General features: G+C 37.9%; 2 protein-coding genes across 16 annotated transcripts in view; one reads left to right on the forward strand and one right to left on the reverse strand.

Annotated features, from left to right (window-relative positions):
• Positions 1-5,867, forward strand: part of RARB (retinoic acid receptor beta) — a 324,329-nt gene extending 318,462 nt beyond the window's left edge. For all 11 annotated transcript variants that reach the window (XM_040676713.2, XM_040676707.2, XM_040676732.2 and 8 more), the window contains 2 exons: positions 1,245-1,403; positions 4,442-5,867. In XM_040676713.2, the coding sequence (XP_040532647.1) occupies positions 1,245-1,403; positions 4,442-4,638 (356 nt within the window). In that variant the 3' untranslated portion in view covers positions 4,639-5,867. The remainder of the gene's footprint in view (positions 1-1,244; positions 1,404-4,441) is intronic.
• A 53-nt stretch (positions 5,868-5,920) lies between these two features.
• TOP2B (topoisomerase (DNA) II beta) overlaps positions 5,921-22,254 on the reverse strand; it is a 61,762-nt gene continuing 45,428 nt past the window's right edge. The window contains 16 exon segments of one of the 5 annotated variants that reach the window (NM_001397091.1): positions 5,921-6,410; positions 6,629-6,726; positions 7,604-7,720; positions 11,363-11,473; positions 11,786-11,865; positions 12,364-12,571; positions 13,113-13,271; positions 14,531-14,675; positions 15,019-15,216; positions 16,193-16,276; positions 16,442-16,597; positions 17,257-17,348; positions 17,482-17,677; positions 18,790-18,990; positions 19,437-19,571; positions 21,148-21,379. In NM_001397091.1, the coding sequence (NP_001384020.1) occupies positions 6,249-6,410; positions 6,629-6,726; positions 7,604-7,720; positions 11,363-11,473; positions 11,786-11,865; positions 12,364-12,571; positions 13,113-13,271; positions 14,531-14,675; positions 15,019-15,216; positions 16,193-16,276; positions 16,442-16,597; positions 17,257-17,348; positions 17,482-17,677; positions 18,790-18,990; positions 19,437-19,571; positions 21,148-21,379 (2,374 nt within the window). In that variant the 3' untranslated portion in view covers positions 5,921-6,248. 5 annotated transcript variants of the gene reach the window in all.

Raw genomic sequence — 22,254 nt, forward strand, 5'->3', positions numbered from 1 at the left:
GTGTATGTAGTGTTATTGTGTGTTGTATATATGCCACCTAAACCAGCTGCACTAAAGGTTGGTTTTCCACCGATGATGGTTATTGTTTTCATTACTGGTATGGTTTTAAATGAACTGGATCAGGCCCATCTTATTGTTTGCCTCGTAAAGGACTGCTGCAGGATATATCCCACTGCGTTCTTCCTGAGCAGTGTTTGGGTACCTGCATGACTGACCTGCATTAGGGCAAGAGGCTCATTGTGCAGCTTTTACTCATTAAAACAATTGCATGCATATGCATAGGGTTACATTCATACAGAAGTCATTGGGGATAACCAAGAAAATGCAGGCTGTGCTTCAAATTTAGCAGAATAGCACTGGTAACATGACTGGGGGTGAGGGAGCGTTGATTCCAACTCAAAAGGGACATTACCAGGTAAAATCAGGTAATGCTGTATTTCTTCAATACAAAAAAGAAAGTCTCATATAATTTCCAGAATTCTCTTAAGTTTCTGTTAATTTAATCACCCAATCTCTGTCCCATTGTGCAAATTCTGGGCTAGCCATTAGAAACACTGTGTTCAGATGGGCCATTCTGTTGAACTGCAAACTAAAAACTGTTTTGTTTTGTTTTGCATAATTGTGTTTTGCAGTGCTTAAATTGCAGTTAGAGAATAACTATTTTGAAAACAAAAGCCAGTCTTTATCGACGCTGGCCCTTTAGTACAAAATGATTCTGCTTTTATGTCTCTAACCATAACCCATCAGAAGCAATGATGGGTTCTGAGACATCTCTAATGTATCACTGGTGCATCCCCTTTTATGGCTGACGTTTGTTGTCACTCAAGCCAGCACTGCCATCTGCTGATGTATGGTGGTAACTCACTTTGGTTTAGCATCGATGCAAAGACCAAATCGGCCGTCATCAGTTTGTAAACCTGGGTGAATAGGAAATGAATTCTCAAATATTGTTTGAAGGATGGTATTTTCCCCTTAGATAGGGAGCTTGTAGTAATTCTGGAGCACTGAAATGACAAACCTGTCCTGCAGGCAAGGGAAAATGAAGCTAAGTTTTGGAAAGCTGTAGTTTGTCATCTTTCTATGGAATAAATGCTACAGAGTGTAGTTCTCCATATAAATGGAGAAAGCGATGAAATTCATGGAGGTTTAATCAAGAACATGGAAGAGCTTCTGTGATTTCTGTATGTGGTGAAAAGAAACAACCCTGTATTTAAGATCATAGAGTGACATAATGCTTCCTACAGATCGTCAGGACCTTGAAGAACCAATGAAAGTGGATAAGCTTCAGGAACCGTTGCTTGAAGCGCTGAAAATCTATATCCGAAAGAGACGACCCAACAAGCCTCACATGTTTCCAAAGATCTTAATGAAAATCACAGATCTTCGTAGCATCAGTGCAAAAGGTACGGTGTCTCACAGTTCTCAGAGTGTTACTTCTCAGGGGACATTGACCTGAAGACCTGGGTGGTTGGTCCTGTGGGTGCTTTTAACACAACTAAGAGGTCCTGTTGACCTTTCTTTTCATCTTGTTCATGTAACTGCCTGCTGAAAATGGTTCTACTTCAAACGTACACGATGCCACATTTTCCATGCAGTTCTCTGTGAAGTCATTAATTGCTTTCCAGTGGTAGTGCTCACCCCTTTGTTCTTGACAGTTTAAGTTAGTTGTGAGACTACTCCGTCAGCATTCACCTGGAAAGTTATTCATTGCCTTTGTAATGGTTTCTGAAACTTCTCAGCTTAGGCATGAATATAAACTCTCCCTTCTTATCTGGAGTTATGTAGGGACTGCGTGCTCTCTCCAGCGTTGGCATTGTAGCAGCATGGAAAAGCAAAGCGTGTCTACAGGTTGTATTCCCCAGTAATCAGACTATGTTTTCTTTAGTGTTGTTGTCTCTTTTTGCCTTCTTTCACTTTTAAAAAGCAGATTCCTGATCCACTAGACTAATTTTAAGATGATGATCAGGAATCTTATGAGGTGTATTGTAGCAGGTATTTGAACTCTTGAGGTTTATGGCTATAAATCATCTATAAGTAAGTTGTTCTGTTTGATAGACAAAATTTTCTTCCCAGCAGAAACAAACTATGTAAAGGACATCCATTCTTCACTGTGGAACAGAATCTTTATATCCTCGCTGTTTGACATTTAATTCCAGGTGTAGTGGAAGTGCTGAGTCACGGCTTGAACCAGTAATTGGACACCTGGTAGAAAGGCAGGGACAACACGGGAGCTCAGGTGCATCCAATACACTTGAGTGTCAGAAAGGGGTGAAATCAGGATCCACCCCTTCCCAGACCTCATTTAAGGGTTGGCAGTGGGGGTAAGGGTATCTTGCTGAAGATCCCTGTGTACCTGAGGCCTTCCAAGGGTGAGCAGATTCTTTCTTTCATTTCTGTGTCCACAGCTGCTGCATTTGAGCATATCTTAACCTGCTGCAGCCTAGGGCTTTGCTACTTTGCTGTCATTGCTATGCTTTTCATCATATTGTAGCGTTACACCAGAATATTTCTGTCTTTTTATGATCCTTGCCACTTACCGTAGAATCATCGAATGGCTGGAGTTGGAAGGGACCTTGAAGATCATCTAGTTCCAACTCCCCTGCCATGGGTGGGGCTGCCACCCACCAGATTAGGCTGCCCAGGGCCCCATCCAACCTGACCTTTAAAGCCTCCAGGAGTGGGGCATCCACAGCTTCTCTCTGGGCAGCTGTGCCAGGGTCTCTCTGCTTTCTGAGTAAAAAAAATTTCTCCTAACATCTAATCCAAATCTTCCCTCTTTTATTTTAAAATTATTTCCACTTGTCACTGTCAGACCATGTAAAAAGTTCTGAAACTGTACTGTTTCTGTACTGAAAGTTTGCAGTGAGGTCTCTCCAGAGCCTTCTCTTCTCTGAGCTTATAAAGCCCAGCTCCCTTTACCTTTCTTCATAGGAGAGGTGCTCTAGCCCTCTTGTCATCTTTGCAGCTCTCCTCTGGACCTGCTCCAACAGCTCTGCATCCTTCCTACGCTTAGGGACCTTAGGCTTGGAGAGAGTACTCCAGATGGGACCTTACAAGGGCAGTGCAGAGGGGGACAATCGCCTTCCTGGCCCTGCTGGCTACCTCTCTTTTGTTGCAGCCCAGAACACAGTTGGCCTTCTGGACTGCAAGCACACACTGCTGGCTCACTTCTGGCTTTTCATCCACCAGCTCTCCTAAGTGTGTGTCTGCAGGGCTGCTCTCTAGGAGTTCTCCCAGTCTGTACTCATATCTGGGATTGTCCCAACCCATATGCAATGCCTTGCACTTGGCCTTGTTGAACCTCATTAGGTTCAGGTGTGCCTACTTCTTGAGCCTGTCCAGGTCCCTCTGGATGACATCTCTTCCTTCTGTTTTGTCAGTAGCTTGGTGTCATCTGCAGACTTGCTGAGGATATATTCAATCCTGCTGATAAAGACGCTGAAGAGCACTGGTCCCAAGACAGACCCCTGGGGGACACAACTTGTGACTGGACTCCACCTGGACATAGTGCCTTTGACAACAACTCTCTGGCTGTGACCATCCAATTATTTCTTTATCCACCTAATGGTCCAGCTTCACATCCATCTATCTCCAATTTAGTTTAAAAAAAAATAGTTGATATTAGCCAAAAAGGCCGTCTTAGGAGCTGCGAGCTGTATTGTGTGGCTCTTGCTCTCCCTGAACTAGTATTACTTCTTAGCTTGTAGTCTGGGTAGTCCAGATTAGTTTTGTGATTTTGTTTAATCCTACACAGAACAGCCTGCAAAGCCACCTCTATGTAGAAAAACCTGTTGTTGCTGCACTTGGGAAGTACTGAACAGTTGGTTAACTTCAGTTTCTGTGTACTTCTGTGATTAATTAGCTCGAAACACCTGCAACCCACAGAAGGCAGCTTCACCAAAGTATCCCTTTGGCTGAGTTTCTTCTTTTATAAAACAAGGGTTTGTTAAATTCTGATTCTTACTTCACAGTTTGCAGTGAGGCCATGTTTACTTCTGACATTGCACCATGCCTGTTTAGCACGGAGCCCCCAACGTTTTGTCCTGCAGGCTTTGCAGATCCCAGCTTAGGAACTGTGAAGTACGTTCCAATTTATAAAGCCTTCCATGCGATCACAGTTGCCTTTAATTTCTCAGCATCATTTAGTACCATTTTGGTTCCTTCTGGGAAAAGATGCGGTTCATCTAATTTACTCTACTGTACTACTGGCTGCTGTGATCACCATTTTAAATCAATTTGTTAAGGAGAGCTCATCTTGCTCCATTTTCGTGCAATGAATTTGAAGGAGCTCACTTACATAATTTTGTATGCAGAACGATAAAGGGAAACATCAAAGCCGTTAAAATAACGTACCCTGAAATTACTACTGATGATGCTCTGGAAAAAGAAGTTGCACAACTCATCCTAATGGAAAGGACTTCTTTTTGTTTTCTTCTTAAAGGTGCAGAACGTGTCATTACGTTGAAAATGGAAATTCCTGGATCCATGCCACCTCTTATTCAAGAAATGTTGGAGAACTCTGAAGGACACGAACCACTGACACCAACCTCAAATGGAAATACTGCAGAACACAGTCCGAGTATCTCACCAAGCTCAGTGGATAACAGCAGTGTCAGTCAATCCCCTATGGTGCAATAAGACATTTTCCAGCTACTTCAGACATTCCTAACACCTTATGTACAGGGATGAAAAGCAAGAAAAACATTTTTACTGCTGCTTACTTTCTGGACTTAATATATATCTATATATGTATATATATATATAGATAAAAACTCAACAAGGACCAAGAAATTTTCGTATGTATCAATATATACTCCTTGCTGTTTAAACTCTTAAAATAGAAAATGCAAACTTTTGAAACTCTAAATCAGCCATTTCATGCAAAAAAAAAAAAAATAGTTAAGCTTCTGTTTTCTCTTCTGAACGTTCAAGACTGCATGGTGACAAAGACAGATCTCAAACTTTAAATTCTGGTTGCATTTCTGATGACTTTGTACATACAGATGTATGGCTGTACTTTCTGTACTGGATGTTTGGTGCTTTCCTTCTGTCTCTCATACCTAAAACGATCAAGACACCAACCAGCTGAAATGGACTACTGTACACATCCAGAAAAGGAAATTTCAAGGACCGTCTGATCAGTTAATATGAAAACTACTCTTTGATGCCTTCAGTTTGCATCTCCTTCCTTGTAAAAAGTATACAAAAATCCCTGCACTTGCAGAAAAGACATCGGTGTTGGCATTAACTGCCAGATCAGTTATTCAGATGTCATTTGTTCCACTGTTAATGTCACTTTAAAATTTAAAAAGTGGTTTATTACCTGGCTGGTGACCTAGCTACACCGTTACCTACTACATTTCTACAGTAATGATAGCCTCCAAGGCAGAAACACTTCTCAGTGTTACCTTGTTTTTGTTTACTTATTCACAAGCCATTAGGGAAACTTCATGGGATGATAACCAGCAGACTCATTTACAGCTTTCGAAGGGGTGAGTCCAGGGTATTTCCTTAAGAGTCGACCGCCAGGAACGAGCTGGGCTATGCGGCCTTCCAGGTGCTAGGGAAGTACAGACAGGACTTCCAGAAACACAAGGAGAGAATCTGCCTTCTTGGCCTTGTTAAATCACCATGAAGCAGAGTGAAAACTGTGGTAGAATGGTTAACAGATTTAAAGTGTCAGTTTCTTAGGTTTCATTTAAAGCACTAGTGGATTTTTTTTATATATTCTAGCAAGTCTGTGATGTACTTTCACTGGCTCTGTTTGTACATTGAGATTGTTTAACAATGCTTTCTATGTTCATATACTGTTTACCTTTTTCCATGGAGTCTCCTGGCAAAGAATAAAATATATTTATTTTAAAAAACCACCTGTGTGGAAGCAGTCCCTCCGGCCCCAATGGTACACACACACAAGACAGGGAGTTTTCCATTTTTTAATGTTTAAACTTCATTTCAAAAAGCAGGTTTGCTGTTTGCAACCATGACAATTAAAATGTGCTTTAGCACCGCTGTCTAGAACATCTCTACAAGCCAGTCAGACAAATACATGACATTTCAATGAGTAAAAAAGAGCATAAAACTGTAGGTGTAAGAACAAAATGTTAAAATGCCTACACACAAGAATAAAAACCATCAATTACATTTATCACATAAAATAAGTCAAATGTACAAAAGTTTGCGACAGAAGGGACCAAAAGGACAACACAAGATAGTCGTTGGAAAACAGTTGTGTGCTCTTTGGGCACTTAATTAAACATATCAAAATCATCATCTTCATCAGACTCTGCAAAATATTTCACTTCTTTTCTAGCCCGGCCTGTCCGGGGCTTCGGGGCAGTTTCGGAGGCAAAGCCTGACTGGAAGATTTCCACATCAGAATCCTGGTCAAAAGCGGCCTTCTTGGATTTCTTTGGAGAAGAAAAGACAAATCCTTTGTGAAGTTCTGTGCATTTTGCATCTTGACATTCAGACCTGAAGCAACTCTTCTCTAACAACTAAAACATAACCACACCTACAGCCCGGTTACTACCTCAGCACCCTCCTGTAAGAACGTGCATCTCTTATTGAAAGTAATCCGTTTGTTAGGTTATTTTTACAAGTAGAAAGGACCACTGAGAGAACTGACCTTGCATGGTGTTGATTTAGGTGCCTTCTTCCCAGGGTTGTATTCACCTTCATTTTCTGAGCCAGATGTTTTCCTTTTCTTTGCCCCTCTCCCTTTTCCTAGGTGAGAGAATATAATTTCGATTAGACATCAAAGTTCAGCAAACTGGAAAAAACAACAGTGATATTACTACATTTTATCGTGTCTGTGTGTAAAGTTGAAATTCAGTTTACAGCTCAAGCTTCTTCATAACAGCCAGAAAATACAACATAACAGTTGATTTTCTCAGTTTTATCTCTCTCTTTTATACTTCTTGTGGAGTTACCATTCGCGCTAGCAATTCATACTGTCAGTTCAAGACAGGGCCAAACTTCGCTAGCTCTACTTCTTCCAGACTTGCGAAGTACTCCAAGTCCTCAGTAACTTTTTGTGCTGATAACACAGCATTAATGCACCTTCACAGCTTAGGAATTTACTGTTTATGGCAGCTATCAGCACTGGCACATCCTTTCCCTTCACAGTGTTCCAATAAAATCACTGGCTGTGCTGCGGTGCTTCTGCCATTTTCTTCTTAGGACTGAGAACTGGGATACCAATGAATTGGTTTCAAGAACCAGAAAACCTGACTTAATAGAACTACCAACAATCAGAACTTTACTGACGTGTATAAAGGTGAGCTCACAGAGTGAAAACAGGCACTATCCAACAGAACAGATGAGCAATTAAAAGGGATTTGGAGGCATTAAATGCATTCCCAGCAGCTAAGGTCACTTAAAAAGCTCACAGCACCGACTGTCAAGAAACGCCAATGAACTACTTCTGTCATAGAAAAAGCTCAGGGCTGAGTAATCTGCTGGTGATTCATTTACTAATAAATCAATGTGGTTCTTCTTTTAGAGACTACTTCTACTTCCCTTGAAATATAATCGTGAACCTGTGTTGATAGAGAGCACAGACATTGCGTGATGCTAATTGTCACCACACCTAAATTACTACCTTTGGGTGCTGCAGTCTTCTTTGGAATGCCGAATTCTGAATCCGAGTCAGAATTTACAGTTTCCATCTTCTTGGCCTTGGGAGCCCTTTTAGGTTTAGGTGGTACATCTACTTTTGCTGTTAGAAGTTAGAGATACTGAATATGTTAAATTCACATCTTGCTTAGAAATATTAAATTTTACGAGATTACAGCATAGATGGCAGATGTTAAAATGAGATGAGCCTCCTACACTTGAGGAAAACATACTTCAACTTTTATGTTAGAACTGTGAGGAATAAACAGGAAGTGCTGCCTTGCAATTAAGTTGTATCAGTTCATTCAGTATGTTCCAGTGTTTTTAATTAAACGCTTTTTTCATTTTTTTGAGCACAAAACAGGTTACTGTTATCTAAAGCAGCAAGAGAAGCTCTCCAAGTTGGGTATTTAAAATATGCTCAGATACATTACATTACAGAACAGCTTGCTACTTGTGCCATTTCTGCCTTCACAGTGGTACAACCTTTGCCACAACTGCAGAACAACCCTCCCCATCATTACTGCAGGACTCTGAGGCACAATGCATCTGTGTTGTCTTCTGCTAATACAATGAAAAAGAACCTCAGAAAAAGAAGAAAGGACAGGAAGGATACATATCTGTGGAATCCTTACTGAATTTCTATTACTGCTACACAATTTGTCTCGCCATCTTTAGAAGACAGTACTCGTATTGCTCCAAAAGCAATGCCTCCTATTTATTTCCATGGAAATTACAACGAATACAAAGAGCTCAATAACACCATTTGATAGGGTTTTAAGTGCAGTCACCACCATTGCCTATGCACTTTCATCGGCGATAAACAAGAGCTTCCATGCTGTGCTGGTAAAAATCCACACTAGCGGAGGTGACCTACTGTCACTGTCAGCACTGCTGGAACGCACCCCCCACTGCCTCACTGTGCTCACTGTTTGGTCTCTAAAAACATTCAGCCAGTGTCGATCAGTGTCAATGGGTGCAATTTTTCTGCATATAAAAATTCATTTCTGTCCCTTTGTTTCACCTGCACTTCCACGTCAGACACCATTTTGTCAGACTGCCCCACTGCTGCCGTCCGTTGCATTACAATTAAATGTAATGGAATAATGCTGGGAAGGTTCAGACTCTGCTGCTATACCACCACCATCTGCCTCTGATATTGTGGGCCAAAGTAATAAAGCAGGAGGCATTAGTTTTGGAGCAGCCCTCACACATTCACACCATAAAGGACAAGAAGTAATGCACTCTACATGCTGAAAGACAAACCAGCCTTTTACAAAACCCTGCCTTACACTACTGACCTATGTGTTATCTCTCAGCCCTGAATTCCTCAAAGATAAGACACATGTAAAAAGCTCCAGATAGCAGGAATGTGGACACTGGTGAGAACTCGAGCTTTCATCTGTGATACTGCTAAGGGAATGTCTTCAGACAACAGATGAGCATCTCCAGAATCTTTTTGGCCGTGTTGCCTTTAACTGCTACCTGCTGGAGAATCACTGTACAAAGCAGTGTGATTGATGATACCTACTGAGTAGTCCAAGTATTGTGTCCTGCTAATATTAAAAATAAAGCTTTCTTTGGCATCAAGGAGAGGCTCCGGCAGCCTTTTAGATAGACTTTGAGAGTGAAGAACTGATGCTTACGTTGGAACTCAGGAACCATATTTGAAAACAACAAATAGGTCTCTATAGATATCTCAATTAGAAGACAAAAGAACTATATTAGCATAAAGCAAGCCAGAGCCAGTCAATGCCAGAGATCAGAAAATTTCATCTCAAATTGATCAAGGTCTGAGAAGAAGCTGAACTCCTAACTATTCCTTTATTTTTCCTGGACTGAGAAAGGAATGTGGCCATACAGATAACAAGACAGAACAAGTAGTTCTTCAGTATCAACTTCCTGTCCTCCAAAATTCAAGCTCTGAAGTCACAAAAAAACTCCATACAACTGTTTGTAATAATTGCTTCAGCTACATAACAGACATTCCCCTGTGAGGCACTCACCAGAGAGTGAGTGGATGGAATATTACAATACCAGAATATGGACACAGAACTAAGGACATGACTAAAAGAATACCAGCTGACCAATAACTAAGCATATTAATTTAGCACTGCACTGTGAAAGAAACTGTGATCATGTATAGTTTGGACAAAGGAGAGAAGATGAAAACTGCTGAATGCTGTGAACTTTTGTGCACTAAAAAGGAAATTGTGTCTCTTAAGACTACTATGGAGATAAATGTATAACTCTTCTTCCTTGAATGAGAGCCTGTTTATACCTATTTTGTAAGGGTAAAGGTTAATCAGCACTCAGAAACATCACAGCTGTGTTTTAAAGTTTCAAAGCTATGTTAATGACAACTAATTGCATCCACACCTTCAAAAAAGAGAAAGGGGGAGAGAGATTGAATGCTAAGTTGCATCCATGCTACTACATACAGTTCTTTCTTGTATTTAAAACAGAAGTTTATCATAAAAGACTTAAAATAATAATAAAAATAATCTTCACTCATTGTTTTATAGAACTTTACTATTGATGATTAAAAAGTCCTGAAGTTTTTGGGAATCAGTCAGACATTCACAGATTCAATCAGAATAGCACAGTGTCAGTGAGACAGAGATGAGAAATGTGGAAGCGAAGAGGGGAGGGTGAATGGATGCTGCAAATCCCTGGCACCTAACTCATAAAGCAAGATATTTTTTCCTCATTTTTAATAAAGTAAATTAATTATAGTATCTGGCTGCTTTCTTGCAGATTTCTTAAAGGTATCTTTTTGTGATATTAATGTACTAAGTTCAGCTGTAAGTTGGTCAAAGAAGGCCACCATATTATAGCAAAAAAAATTGCTTTTGGAGGAGAGAATATTAAGAAGCAAGAAAAAAATGAAGTCATCTGAAAGAAATAATAGAAGCAAGGCAAAGGTTTGAAATCAGAAAAAGCCTCCAGTCTGTTATCTGCTAAGAACTCTATTTTTCAATCTAGGTAGAAAAAAATTATTTTCAGCATTAATTATGGCAAGCATTTGGTATAATCCTTAAAATGTATTCAGAAACAGGCTCAGAGCTCTCCTTTAGAAGTAGAGAGATTACAGTATAAATGCCAATATTCTCCAAGGTACACAGCACTAAAAAACCTTATTCCTACAAATATCCATGCACAACTAATGAAACCAATATAAATATGAACTTGCTCTTGGAACTGTCCTGAATTCCACGGTTTAAGAACATGCAAGTTGCCAGTTCTAAAAGCCTGACTTAGAAATGAAGAAACTTCTGCCTCTGAAGTGTGAGGATAGCCTTCCATTCTCTGTTTCAAAAAACACAAGTAAGTACAACTATCCCAAGTACATAGTCTGCTTAGGACTTTAGTACTTCTTGGGGATCCCTCCTTTGCACTGTTGTCCTTACTTCTAACGTTAGTAAGTTAGATGCATTATAGAAGACTATCTTCAACCACAAGGATATCATGTCTCATTTACCTCCTGAGGGTTAAAGCCTTCCATTAGTTTAACTAAAAGGCTGAATTCCATGCATAGTAAGTATTGACATTATGGAAGAAAGAAAGAAATTAATATCATTAAGAAGCTGGAAGAAATTCACACCCTCTCCTGCAGTGCCACTGAATTTGAAATAAATGAATGCTATTCTCACTTTTAAGATGATGATGGTGAAGAGATGATGCAAAGATGGAAGTGATGGACTTTAAAAAAAAGGCTTGGTTTACAGGGTAATCCTACACTTACCTTTTTTAGCAGCTACTGTTTTACTTAGCATTTTCTCTGTTTGTTTTGGGGCGAAAGGTGATGAGAAAACAGGAGTAGAATCCTCCTCATCACTGTCCAATTTTGTTGTATCTATAACCACAGAGTATGTTCAGAATAAGATTTGTTCACTGCATATTTTTAATCATGCTTATTGGTTACAGTCAAGATCAATCTCACAGATGCACTCTTCCGATACTACTGCTTGGCTGTGGGTGTACCGTGTACCTACAATACAAGCTGTGTTCCTCTAAGGATCAGAACCTCTTAATCCTTTTCCCCTGTATAAATCTCAATACCATTATTCTTAAAACTACTGCATTAAGTTTCTATTTATGACATAAAACCCCATACATATTCTGTAAAAATTGCTAATGATAAATAGATTAGTGAAAACAAGCTCACCATCATCTGTCTTCTGAGAGTAAGATGGGAAGGAGAAAATGTTCCCAAAGTCTTGATTTTTCTTCTCTTGAGACATTTTTCTACTTTCAGACACAAGAAGAAATTGCATAAATTGCATTAACTGCACATTGAAATATGTAGACATTATAGCGTCCGTAAGAGATTAAATCATTGTTTTTGCATTGTAACATTTATCTAGCATTTCAGCAGACAAGTCCTTAATAAAATCACTATCCTGTCATGCATTGTAACCCTTTAAAATTAACAGTATTACATTTTTATCAATAGTTCTGTATACCAAGTTGGTACAAGAAGGAAAACAGAAAATTCTACTAGGTACAATTAACAGATTTAATGGCGTTACTGACACTATCACAATTTGGTGAGCCATGTCTTCCCTGCCCAAGTCAACTGCAATGACGAGAAAATATACACTTTCATTCCTCCCCGAAATGTATACATTTTACTTTACATCTTCTGTGTAGATTAATAATCAATCAATATTCTGTCAGTTTTGTTTAGAGACTTCTGTATTCAAAAAAATTAACAAATATATACTGCTGAGTTACAGTACTTACTCTGGGGATGGCTTTGATTTGACTGGAGAGAAGTCATATTCATCTTTTTCTACACTGTCTGAGGGAACGAACTCATCCTCTCTGTCATTTATAACTGGAGAGGCTTTTACTTTAAGCTCATCTAAGTCATTATTATTGTTGGCATCATCATCATCATCGGCATCATCTTCTTCTTCTGAGAAGTCAAATGTATACTTGGGCCTCTCAGCTAAAAGCAAAATTAAAATGACATCAATTGAACATTCTTTCTAATTGAGTGCTTGAAAAGTTGATCAACAATTTTCCAGAAGAATGTCGTGCTTTTCTTAGACTATCAAATATTTCTGTATTTTTCAAACTTTCAGTCTCTGATACTTTTGCCGATTACAGACTGCTTTGATTTTTTCAGTTATATTTTTTTGCAGCCAGTTAGGTCTTTGGGCCTTGTTGGACAATAATAATTGCATTGAAGTTATTTCTTTGTAATGGTATTCCTTTTCAGTATCTTGTATAATTCAGTTTCTTTTGAGTAATTTATATTCTAGTACTTTGGATAAGGTGAAAGATTTTTGGATCAAGTTACAAAATCTTTCACAGCAACTCTTGGTCTTGCCATTAGGGTTTTTTTCCACAAACATCACAGTGAAGAGAATACAATGCAAGTTATCTGCAGAAGATTATGTCCTTGAGGAGGGCTATGGTCAAAGAAAAACATAGGTTAGCAGTTTAAACTTTCTGCCACAATGCACATTTCACAAAAGCTGGAGTACCTGCAGCTCTCCTAAGAAGAGAGTCTCTTGGAATAATCACAGGCTCACTCTCTTCTAAATCACTTTCAGACTTGGATTCATCATCTGACCAGGGGTTTCGTTTCTTCACTTTTTTTGCACTGGATTTTGTAGATGATGGTGCTCTTCTTACTCTAGTACCTGTAACAAGTTAAAGCATCTCAACAGTCAGGGGAAAAAAAAGAAACAAACACAATTTCTGTCTTTTCTAATTGTTTATGTTGTATAAACTTCACCTAATTTATCTTAAAAAGTTTTCTTTAAACATTTTAAGTTTTGTTTTACTTCCTAAAGGAAAATTTAAGAACGTGATGAAAATTTCATATACAGGCTAACCTGCTGCTGCCAAACAAATTTGCTCTAAGATAGAAAAGCATAAAAGTCTCTAATTTGAAATTTTAGCTCCTGAGCAGTCAAATTGCCATTTTTAAAAGGTTACTGGAGCTTTTCAGGAAAAGAACAGTTTTCCATTTTTCAGAGAATTGGGTCAGGTATGGCTATTGGAAAAATCCAATTAGTGTGGGAAGCAGAGGATACTCTGTTGGAGGTAGTATAATACAAATGCAGGGCAAGCTCAGGTAAAGCTGGACTAATTGATTCTGGCTCAACATTGACAAGGGTGGATTCAGTCATAACTGTACTCAGGGTGCTTATCTATTCATGGGGGTTTATCTATTCATACTTAAATCTTCTTTTTATTCCTTTAGCTTTTTGTTTTGTTGCTGCCTGTCACAACTCTGCCCCAATTATCACAGTATTTCTCAAACAGTAATAATAAATTCCTATTAATAGAGAAAAAAGAAAGTTAATATAGACGTTGGTTAGTTTGCCATACCATAATGTGTGTTCTTTTAAAAAGTCACCATGAATGAATATGCCAATTGGAAAATAAGTTTGTTTAATTAAGTTCTGCAAGCTGTACTGTACACTGAGACTGAAGATCAGGGCTTGGCCCTTCAGTGGCAGAGAACATACATATTATATATTTTCATTTGTACACAATCTAATTATGTAACAAATTATCTTTTTTTTTTCTACTCACATATTCAACGATTTAGATCCCTCCCTCTCAAAACCATATGTAGAAAACAGAAGATCCCCACCTCAAGAGAAGCAGAATACTTAACAGAAATTTCAGTAAGTTACTACAACTAGAGAACCATAATAGAAGTGCCTACATGCTTAACTTGAGCACTGACTACCTCTGCTTTTAATTTCCACGTATGCTGTAAGTAATACAAATTGTTTCAAAGTATTTTCACACATCTCTTTAAGGAAGAAAATCAGATGAAATACTTATTATTGCGGTATATTTCCCTTCTCATAATGTGTCAAAAATACACTCAATGCAAAATTATTACTCATTTAAGCTTAATGATGACTGCATAAGGATATCTCACCAGGTTCCTTCTTCTCTCTCTTCAGTTTAGGGGTTTTAGTTCCTGAGGCTGCTGTATTCACCGTGTCATCCCCACCACCCTCGGCTTGCACACCACCAAATTCCTCATCAAATTCCATTTTTATTGCTACAGAATCAGCATCACCCTAAAAATATTAACAAGTTGGTCAAAATAAAATTATACCTTTATATTTCAACAAAAAACTGCAATACAATTTTTAGAAGACAATAAATGAAAGTAGACTACTATACTGACAATTTTAATGGTATTGGAAGGAAAAAGAAAAAAAGCAACAAAAACTCCCCAGCAATAATTAGTCATAATAGGCTTTCTAACATAAAATAAATCCAGCATTAATTTCTTTACGTGTACAGTTAACAAAACATCGTACATACAGTACTAATGGGGTCTAGAGGTTTGGATCTGTATTATCCGCACAGAAAAATACAGCAGTTAAATAATCAAACTACAACAACAGTTTGCTTTACCTTTTTCTTTTTCAGCAATTTCCTACTGGCATCAGCTTTCATGGCAGATGTAATCTGTGGAACTATTCTTCTACCAAATGGTGATGGCATGGTCTCTTCCAACTGAAGTTTCTTCATCTTGGGTTTACCAACTTTACCTTTGATTGGTTTACCAACCATACCAGCCAGAACATCTTCTCTTTCCTGTGCTTCTACTTTCTAACAAACAACCAGGGGTGGGAGGGAAACATGTTCACCTTCAGTAAGGGCAAAGTGGAACATGGTGCTTTTTCAATATTTATTTATTAACATGGAGCAGAAAACTGCCCTTAATTGTCAGCTGAATTATAACATACATTTTGCTAATGGAAAATCAATCACTTAATCTTGGTAAGTTCTTCCTTACTTCATGCAGTTAAAAATTACACTTTTTTTTCAAGCTTAAATAAATACAAACACTTGGGCACTTTGAAATATCTTTCTTTCATCAAGTTTCTCTTCCTCATGTATATCTCCATGTACTAATATAACTTTTCAGTCCTTCAGTGTTTAAAGCAAGCAGCTAGCTTTTAGAGCAAGTTTTATAAGGCACATTTTCCAGTCCTTCCATCAGTTTTTTATTACTGAAGTTGAGGCTTTAGCACAGAATACTTCCAATTGCAGCTGCACTATGAATGCGCAGAGAAATAAACATCTTATTTGTATTATTCTGCGTTACTTCAAAAGATTACATCAGCCATTTTCAGGGAACACTGAAAGTTGAGGCTCAGCAAGTTTCCCACCAATAGGCCTTTGCCTTTTTCCAGAGATACTGGCAAGGTAAAAGCCCTTTGTCTAGCACTTCCAGTCTACATGCTTTGTTTCTAGATTTGCGGCTTTCCATTTGACAATACTTACTGCTTCCCAACTGGTTAGATCACTTAGAATTGCTATTTACTACTCCCAGGTTTTTTTGTCATCTGAAAACAAATTTGTTCCTGGTAATTTTTCTTTCACTGACTTGGGAAAAGCATTGTACTATACACATGCAAGAAACAATCCCTGAGGACCACAAACAAGAACACAACTACCCAAAACAGATTTCCCACTTGCCCCTATACTTGGAGATCAATGTGGTTTTAATCTATTTTTTCCCTTTTTTTGGGGGGGGGGCTTATTTTTAATATATATTTTTAGAAAGATTTGTAAAACATACTTCAAGCTCTTCAACAAAAGCTGCTAAGTCTTCTTTCCAGAGATCTGAAGCAGATTTCCTTTTAAGGTCATTTAGTTCTCTCTCCTAAAATGGGAAAGTAACATATAAAATACAAGTTTCTAAGTTATGAGTCGGCTGAATCATCACTTATAAGTAACTTAGTAAATACTACCTAAACCAAGCATTCATAATTGGACACATCAGTAATTATTAAATCATTTCAGAATAAGCCTCTCACAGCGTACCAACCTTTGAATCTCTGTGCTTAATGAGCTCTTCCACTTTCTCTTTTGTAAGTGACCACAGAGACATGTTTAAGATATAGTTAAAATCAGGGCCAGAAGTTGATCCAGAAGCAGAGGAAGCATCATCATTTGCGTTTTGTGGGTCCTCCTCTTCTGCTGCCTGAAGTGAAATATTCAGAATTAGACATATGAATAATCTTAGCTCTGTAAATGAAGAGCAGCTATTCCCCAATATACCCTGATGGATTAGTAAGGTGTTTCCTCAAGGATTCAGTAACATCAAAAATTTTCTTGTCTTTTCCAAAAAGCCATGCTCCTGTCACTTTCTACAGTTGGATTGTTTCATCGTTGATTTAAGAATACAAAGCAGAACCTAACATTAGCAATATGTATTGTACCCCGTTGGCTACAGAAACTGGTACCCTCCTAGTCATCTCACCCAGGATGGAGATCTTTGCCCTCTGGACATGCATGTACTTAAGAAACTAGCAGTTCTTTAGAAACTAGCAGTTTTGTATAGCAGTATACAAACTGCTACAAAAACCCTGAATGTATAACCTTCTCATTCTCAACCTTTGCATTATCTAGTTGTTTTCTTAGAATTATCTATGTGGAAACCACCATTATGGAACAATATTTGTATGTAAGTTTGTATTTGTAAGAAAGAAGGCCAATAAAAAGTAGTAATGAATAAACTCTTAAAGTGTTGTGTCATAAGTTAATTAGACTACTACAAAACAAACATCTGGAGAAATGAATATCACTGAATATCATTTATAAAAATAGCATCAAATGTATCCAGAGATTTCTGATCATCACCTTTTCCTGTGCTTCTTTCCAAGCTTTAACTGGATCAGATTCATAGCCCCTCTGAACCAACATTTGAATCAAATCTCTTTTTGATCTATTCTCTACAATACAAAAAAAAAAAAAAAGTAAAAAACAATGTCATGAAAGTCAATGTCTTATATGCAAATACATTTTACTATATTTAAATCACTTCCAGATTTCACACCAATTCTATTTTAGGGAGTATTTACTCACCTATAGTAATTTTTCCTTGTATCTTCTCCAGAATGAAGCGAGCTTGGTTGTTTAGCTTTGTAGATTCAGCACCCAACATTCCCACAAGCCATTCCTTACGTAAACTATAATAATGCAATCGCAAATCAAAGAACTCCTTCAAAATGTCTTGCACAGTTTCATACTTCTTTAAACATCCCATATGATCAAATAGCACCTATAAAATATATAATATATGGCATGAAAGAGATTTCATAACTCAAGATTTTTAATCTTTGTGTGTGAGTTTATTTCTATTGCTCTCACACACACACTATTTGAAGAATAGTATTTTTGAGACTGAGAGCTCAAACCTTCCTCTGGGACTATACAGCACATAACTACATAGATTATATTTTTACTCATAAGTAAACTTAACATAAGATTTATGGTTATATCTTCAAGCAGAAAAACCAGAATATGGAGAGGATGCCAAAATTCAGCTGAAATTATAATTTCATCTAAATACTAAAGCACAAGTTCAAAAGCACATAATGATTCACAAAAAAAAAAATTGTGTAACAATTGAAGAGTACTTCATAATCTCTAAATTCCGATGTGAAAACTGCCACTTTAAACATCTCAGAAATCCTTCAAGTTCAAGCACAAAGAAATTAATCATTTTTACATGATGGGCGAAATCAATTCTGCCTGACTTCTGACACCTCCAGTGCAGACATTTATAGGTGAACTAGTCACCCTGGGCACCCCTCAATAGTCAGCTGAAATAAATAAATCCCTCCCTAGGGGAATTCATTTGCCTAAAGCATCTGTTTGGTAGGTGGATGCATAATGGACTCACATGAGGCATCTAACTTTTAAAGATGTTTATACCAGGACAGATTGACTCCTACACAAATACAGCCCTTACAGAGAGATTCTTGCAGTAGATCATACAGTTATTCAAATCCGTGAAAAGTACAATCACCTTGATCTGGCACGTTTGCTTTTCAAAAATAATCTACACATTAGATTGAGCAAGGCCATTTTCAACACACGCATGTATGTATTTTTGCTTTGTGATAATGTTTGAAAGTAGTACCTGCCATAAAAAGACTAGAATTCTAGACAGTTCCAGTAAAGTTTCAAAACTCAAGTAGCCCAACATGGTCAAAAAAGCAAGACTTGCATTATCTCCAAGATGAATGAATTCAAACAGTTCACAATTACTTTTTGTCAGCAGCAAATATGAAGAGAGATTTGTTCAGTCGTGCCAAAATCACTACAAAAACATTCAAGTTTACAACAAGCAATTGTAAGTATTCTGATAGCCAAACATAAAAAAGTTACCATAGAATTACAAGTAAGACTTGTTTGAAGCTTAAAGACTTTGTGCAGTCCAGCAGCTTCTGCCTGTGCAAGTTTTTCTTCTGTCATCTTCACAACGAATTTCACAGTTGTATCAGTGTGGTATTCCTTGTAGTCAGAAATTAATGCTGGAGTTTTTTCAGTTCCATTCAACATGGGTTCTAGAACCTGTTCTTTGTACACCTATTAAGATAGCAAAAAACAGAAACACTTATTAAACCACTTAAAATTCCAAATTCATTAAACCAAGCTAACAACCAAGCTAAGATTTCAACTTGTGTACCACAGGTGAAACCAGTGATAATTTACAAAACAAATATAACCTGCAAAATGAAAGCTGGGATTAGAAAAAAATGTAAGAGCCATTCTACAAGGCTAGGAAAGTCTACTTGAAAGAAAAAGGGGAGGATTATGTATTAACTCAGGAGAAGAAGCAGTTATTCTTTGTAGTATGGACAGTAGATGGCACAAGTAGAACCCTCTTCTACAAAGGCACAGAAAAGAATGAAAAGAGTGAAATCACATTTCCTTTCATGCATATAAAATGATCAGAAGTGGACTAAAATGTTCTCCTGCATGTAGGATAAAGCTGTTTAATATAGAGCTTTTTTTTTTTTACTGTAACTTACCTGGGTCCATGTCCTTACAGGTAGCTCTGTAATTTCTACAGTGTTCCTGTCCACCACAAATATTTCACCACTGACTACATACTGGTTTTGACCAAGTTCTTGAATGGTTCCTCTGAAGTTTTTGTAGTTTGGGAGCTGAAATTGCAATAAAAAACAGTGGAATGCTAAGAAACTTTGTAATAAGACACGGAAGATATTTTTTTCTCATGCACCATACAGCTATCACTTTATATTGTGCTAATCCATCAACCAGCCTCTCATGCTGGTGATAACTTTATGTCATAGTAAAATCATTACAAAAAAAAAAAAAACCAACAAGATACACACATGCAAGTGACAGTAGCAATTACCTTATTATCTAAAGAGTAGATACGTAATTAAGATATAGCTGAACCCAGGAAGGTGGTGTTTCTCTTTGTTTGTTTTGTTGGTTGTGAGATTCTTTTTGTTTGTTTCTAATTTATTTTATTTAAGTTGCTTACTGTTATTTTAATTTGGTTTTCTTTTTGGATTTTTTTTTTTTTCCCAGAAAACAGCAAGCACAGCTAAGGCATGACAGAAAGTGGATTAATACCCCAGTTTCACTATAAGTTTACATCAGCACTAAAAGAAATGGAGAAGTTGTGCTACCTTCCCTATAGCCATTTTTTTTTTATTCACGTGCTGTTTGGCAAAGATAGTGGAACCCATCCAGTTTAAAAATTAACTAACGGGGTGACAGATTTTTAATTACCGTTATTATTTATTTTAACTGAATTGATTCCCTTATCCAGCTTACCATGCAGCCACAAACACATACCAGAATAGTGAAAGGAGCTAGATGGAGGCAGAACTGCCTCTTTCAATCACAGTGAAGATTCAACTGACTGTGAGACTACACAGAAGGCCTAGGAGTCCTAAGGGAAGGGCAATGGATTGCATTAATTAAAAAAAATTCTAATTACTGTTCCCAAGAATTTGAACAAGAAAAATCACTAAGTCATGGAAATTGACATTGCACTCTCAGAGGCAGTGAAATGTGATCTAAGTAGAGATGTTTCTGCTTCTATGACTTAGATAACACAAAGTAGCAATATCCATCTATCCATTAGTTGTAAAGTAAAGGTTAAATAAATTACCTCAGCTGTTGATTACAGAGGTTTTAGGTTCACACAAGTATTCTTACTGTGCAAAGTTTTTACAAAGTATACACCACTTCCAAGAACTTCTTGTAAAATTTTAAATAAAGGAGCAAGAGCTACATACAGTTTGGCAGCTGCTGATTTTCTTGAACAGTGACAATACCTTCTCCTATGCTTACAGATGCGTTGAAGAGTACAATTCGGATAAAACAGTGGAAATTTTATATTTGGCTGATGATAAGTAGTTGCACCTCATAAAAGAAATAGTGGCACGACCTCCTACTCTACTCCCATGCAAAACAACTATCTTTATGACTTGAAACTTTGAAGTCTTACATTCAACAGAGAACAGATAGTCCTCTATAATAACTGGAAATATACGAATTGCATTGTTTTTCTTTCTTTGAGATGAAATTCTCCAGTCACTTCCCAACAGTCAAGTCAGGCTCCTATGCAAAATTACCAGGATAATTCAACCCAGATACTTCAATAATCAAGCATTCACAGAGTTATATGACTACATTTCCTAAGTACAAAATTAGGTTTGATTAGCAAATGCATAAAATGCTAGTATATATTGTTATTTTTACCATAGGATGGGGATCTAAGCCATCCAGCATTCGTCTGACATTGTTTACAATCTCTCTGGTGTCGTAGTTTGGAAGTTTGCAAGCCCATCCAGTACCAATTCCTTCAGCTCCGTTTACTAAAACCATAGGAATGATGGGAATATACCATTCAGGCTCTACACGTTGGTTGTCATCATAAAGGAATTTCAGCAAGTTGTCATCCACCGATGGAAAAAGAAGCCTGGCTAAAGGGCTTTAAAAAAGAAAGAAAACAAAAAATTGTTTAACTGGAGTCCCACTAGTTACATGTATAAGTGCTTTAACCCTCAATGTGTGCAAATATGACCTATTTTTCTCATGTCTTCTTTTCTTTGCCATTCTGAAGCTGAAATTACAATGTACACACCTCCTGAGAAAACAAAACTCCTCCCAATGGAATGGCGTACTAAGAACAGATGATGTCTGCTTCCTTCCCAATTATACGAGTACACAATATGCTAATAACTGATAACACTTATTATCTATAGAAATACCATCCTCTGAAGCATTCAGGATTCAAACACTTCAATGTAAGTCATCTAGACTCTGAAAATACTATAGAGGTTCTAGTGGGGACTTACGTTGCTCAAGAAGGCCAACAGCATCCTTGATTGTATCAGAAATAGTGCTGCTAGCAGGAGCAGGGAAGTGATCATCCCTCTGTACTCAGCACTGGTAAGGATGTATCTTGAATACTGTATTCAGCTTTGGGCCCCTCACTACTACAAAGGTGTTGAGGCCCTGGAGCATGTTCAGAGAAGGGCAATGAAGCTGGTGAGGCATATGGAGGACAAGCCTTATGAGGAGTGGCTGAGGGAACAGGGATCATTTAGTCTAGAGGAGGTTTAGGGGAGACCTAGTCGCTCTCTACAACTACCTGAAGGGAGGTTGTGGAGAGGCCGGGGTTTGCCTCTTCTCTGATGTAACTAGCAATAGAACTAGAGGGAACGGCCTCAAGTTGCAGCAGGGGAAATTCAGGTAGGAAAAATTTCTTCTCCAAAAGAGTGGCTAGGTACTGGAACAAGCTGCCAAGGGAGGTAGTGGAGTCACCGTCACTGGAGATACTCAAGAAGTATTCAGACGTTATAG

This window comes from Gallus gallus, chromosome 2 (genome assembly GCF_016699485.2).
Source record: "Gallus gallus isolate bGalGal1 chromosome 2, bGalGal1.mat.broiler.GRCg7b, whole genome shotgun sequence".
Taxonomy (NCBI): domain Eukaryota; kingdom Metazoa; phylum Chordata; class Aves; order Galliformes; family Phasianidae; genus Gallus; species Gallus gallus.